At 42.2% G+C, this 4046-nt stretch overlaps 1 protein-coding gene across 1 annotated transcript in view; it reads right to left on the bottom strand.

Annotated features, from left to right (window-relative positions):
* The window catches only part of Tlr7 (toll like receptor 7), a 25866-nt gene extending 22747 nt beyond the window's left edge, over positions 1 to 3119 (bottom strand). Inside the window, exons 1-2 of the mRNA XM_005358725.3 lie at positions 3020 to 3119; positions 2620 to 2704 (exon numbers count right to left, since the gene is read on the bottom strand). Coding sequence (XP_005358782.1) covers positions 2620 to 2622 — 3 coding nt within the window. The 5' untranslated portion in view covers positions 2623 to 2704; positions 3020 to 3119. The remainder of the gene's footprint in view (positions 1 to 2619; positions 2705 to 3019) is intronic.
* Positions 3120 to 4046: the final 927 nt, after the last annotated feature.

Genomic DNA, 4046 nt, shown 5'->3' with positions numbered 1-4046 from the left:
GGGGATGTTCTATTGGGAACTCACCAAGGCCAGCTGGCCTGGGTCTGAAAAAGCCTGGGATAAAACCGGACTTGCTGAACATAGCAGACAATGAGGACTACGGAGATTTGGTTTTAAATCCTGAGTCTGCTATAGAAGAACTCTGACTTTCAGGTAACACTTTACCTATAACTGCCCATTTATAAAATAAATATAATGGGAGCTGAAGACATGGCTCAGCTGTTACAAGCACTTACCACAGAGTTCAGTTCCCAGCACCCACACCAGATCTCTCATAACTACATCTCCACTTCCAGTGGGTCCCACAGCCTGTCCTTCCTTCAACAGGTACCTGCATGCACAGTGCACATAGACTCACACAGCCACACACACACTAACATAAATATATAATAAATAAAACCAATCTTTAGAATAATTATAATTCAGGGCTGTTTTGTGAAATTAGAGTGTATGACACTCTTATTTGTAGAAGCCATAACTATAGATTATCCAGTGTTTACTAAGCATCCTGCACTTGTCTAGTGTGTGCATTGAAAATATCAGTACATCTAAAACTAAAAAAAAATCAGTAAACATACAGATTTTATGGAGTTCCACTTTGCTTTTTAAATTAACATTACACTCTACCTTCTTAAATAATTCAATACTCTTGATTTGATGATTCTATAACATTTCACTTAATACGTATCTCATAATGAACAAACCTTTCCCTCTCATGGGACTTGAGCTGTTTCCTTTGTCTTGTCGCGTATACTGTTTTGGCAAATAGTTCACCCCCCACATGGCCATCCTTAACTAGATATTCTAGAAGTCGAATTTCCAGATTAAAACCTAATGACATGACTATTGCGAGGACTGGATATTTTCTATGTACTTTTGGACCTTTCGTACTTCTTTTGAAAATTGGTTTTATGATTTTTTTTTATGGACAAGCACACCAGTTTCCCCTTAGTTCTTAAATAGAGTGATATCATAAGGAAGCCTATATTTGTTGAGTATCAGTTGGGTGAAAGCACATATCAGGCTTCGCTTGGAAGAACAGAGCAATCTTAGAGCCCCAGTTTCAGGCGTTGGCCTGCTGGGACCATGTTCTCAAGCTCTTTAAGCTCTCAAGGCCCAGTTTCTTTATCTGAGCCCCAGATCAGCTTTGGAGTCAGAAAAGAGTGCATGCGGCTTGGCTTACAGTAAGTGGCCAATGGATTCAATTTTGTTTTTCACCATCCTCTTAGCATGCCACCTTTAGGGGGCAAAGATAGATGTGGGCATGTGTGTGCATTAAAAGAGACATCTGGGTTTCTAGGAAATGAAACTCAAAACAGTTGCTTCCTTTGTAGTAGTGTGGTCCCATGGGTAATGCTTCATTAGACTTTAGAAATTGAGTTTGGGGCCAATGTGATGAGCTGGAAATCACAGTGCGCTGCTAATGAACACTCCTTTATAAAGTCTGGCGTGGGTGAAAAACTCATTTCAGAAGAAGCTTTTCCTGATTTGCTTTGGGCCTACCTCATTACCACTTGCAACGGTTTTGAGCGAATGTATGGTTATTTGCATGCCGCTGTGGCTCTGTAAGATGCCTATAAAGATATCATAACGCTCACATGGTTAAAGAGACTGACTTCCTAAAGACTGGGGGGAAGTGGGCAGAATCTCCCAGCAAGGCATTATCAGACTCTCTTTGACTCATTTTCAGCCAGGCTTCTCTAAACCCTAGGCCTCTGGGTGGATTTTTTGTGGCCATCTTTGTTTTGCCTGACTGGAGCAGGGATCCTGCTAAGTCATTGCATTGAGATCCTACCCTTGTTTATGATTACACTCTGACCACAACTTCCCTACCTCCTGCCCCCATCGGGTCTCGTGGCATCTCTCACTCTCCTCATTTCCCAGGAGACTGTGCACCATCCTGGCCTGCCTCCAACAAGAACTCTGTCAAGCCACTTTAGTTAGAACCCCCCCCCACACACACACACATGCCTGAAGTTTCCTCTTAGTAATTTTCCATCCACTGGTTGCCACCCATCCTATGCTTTAAAGTCCCACTTGTTCTGGCTGTGTACAGAATTGAGTCCAGGTGCATCCTGGGGCCTCTTCTGCTGGTCTGCTAATCCTGATAATCCCATTTCATCTAATCACAAGCTCTGGGCATATTTCATAGCAATAAAGCATGGATGGGAGCCCCCAAATCCTAGTTATATGTGTCTCCCGACTCCACTCTTTCTGTACAGTCACTCAGATATGGGACAGTCACAACATATGGTAGAAAAAACACTGCATTAAAATCACTTCAGCAACCTATATGCCTTAACAGATCAAACTGGAGACTAAAAACAGAATCCTCAATTCAAAGATCTACTCTTGCTCGCTCCAGTATGTGTTTAACTTGTGTGGGAAGTTGGTCAGAGCAAGCAATAACGAATCTGAAATTATGAAATACTACCTTGATTCATCTTGATTATGAAATCTCTCAAAGTAGCCTCTCTGAGGAAACATCCTGGCAAGGGTTTTGCTCCTGCGCTATATCTCAATCCCTGAAGAATTTTCAAATATTATTCTCACCAATTGGGTTCAGTTCTCACCACAAGATTACCAATGGCAAATTCAGGCTCCAGTAGCTGTGCTTACCATTTTCAGTTTTCCTTCAAAATGTGGAGGAGAGCAGAGGCGGAGATAAACCAGGATCAGCCTGAGACGGAGCCAGTGGCGTCAGCTGTGAGAAACAGAGACATCAAACATGACACTTCAAAGGCAGCAAAAAAAATATACTGTAGCTTAAAGACATGCTGGAAACATTGTTTAATAAATGTGATGTTGAGAATACTTAGTTATTTCCTTGAAGTTAGAAGCAAGAAGGGCAGACTCCAGGAGACTGTTTCCAATCTTACTAAAAGTCTATCTTCGAGGAATTGACATTTTTGGACTACAATATTATTTGTCTTAATTCTAAAACATTTTTTTTGCTTATGACTTGGATTCCTTCCCGCCCCTTCCCCACTCCCTTGCAACAGCACATCCATCTACTTACTTAAATTATCCACATGTGTCGCAGTGCTTAAAATACCTTTCCTGGTGGCATGGAGTGGTTCCGTATGTGGAGTCTTCTAAGAGAGAGAGAGAAGGCAACAGGAGGCACAGACTCACAGAGGCTCTGAGCTGCAGGTTCTGGGATTTCCAAGTACAAAATCGAGGCTCGGTAGTAGGAGGGGGGCAGGAAGGAGCATGGCTATTTAAGCCACCCCACACATGAGGTTTGCAGAAACACTAGGTTCCTCTTATTTCTATCACCAGACTTGAGGTAACATCTCCAAATCCAAATAACCTTTTTATACAAATCTTTCTTTTCATTTATAGCAGGGATTTTTAATGTTGTCACTATTGACTGGCTGATGTGTATATGTTTGCGTGTGTGTGTTAATGTGGTATTGTGAAGGTACAGGTGCATGAAAGCACTTGAGGCCAGGGGAGGTCTTCAAGTGGCCCACTCTGTCTCACTCTCTCCCTTATCCTTTTGAGACAGTCTCTTACAGAATCTGAAGCTAGGCTGGGGTCAGCCCATCCTAGAAATCCCCCTGTTCTTACCCCACAATGCTGAGATTAGAGAGGTTATGGCATAACCGCCGTATTACTAGGGTTCTGAGAATTTAAACTCAGGTCCTTAAGCTTGTGCTGCAAATTCTCTTATCCACTGAGCCATCTCTGCAGCTCACTATGGACATTTTTGACTGACTCATTTGTTGTTTTATTGTGGGATATTTGGTGGCATTTTGTCTCATCTCACTAGAGGCTAATGGCACTGTCTCTTTCCATTAGTGACAATCACGGATACCCTCAGAGACTGTAGAGTATGTCTTAACAGGCTGTGTGCTTTAGGTTGAGAAACAGTGTCTTAGAAACATCTTCAAAACAAGCCTAAATTTACCTTGCTTTGTCTTTGGCCCAGTTTGAAGGGATACTGGTTTTTGAATGGCAGAAAGGCCACCAGTTGGGTCACTCACTTTAGTTTTCAAAGGTCAGCCATACTTGCAGTCAGGAATCATATAAAGAAAGGCTAA

This window comes from Microtus ochrogaster, chromosome X (genome assembly GCF_000317375.1).
Source record: "Microtus ochrogaster isolate Prairie Vole_2 chromosome X, MicOch1.0, whole genome shotgun sequence".
Taxonomy (NCBI): Eukaryota; Metazoa; Chordata; class Mammalia; order Rodentia; family Cricetidae; genus Microtus; species Microtus ochrogaster.
This window is presented reverse-complemented; position numbering and strand designations above follow the sequence as displayed.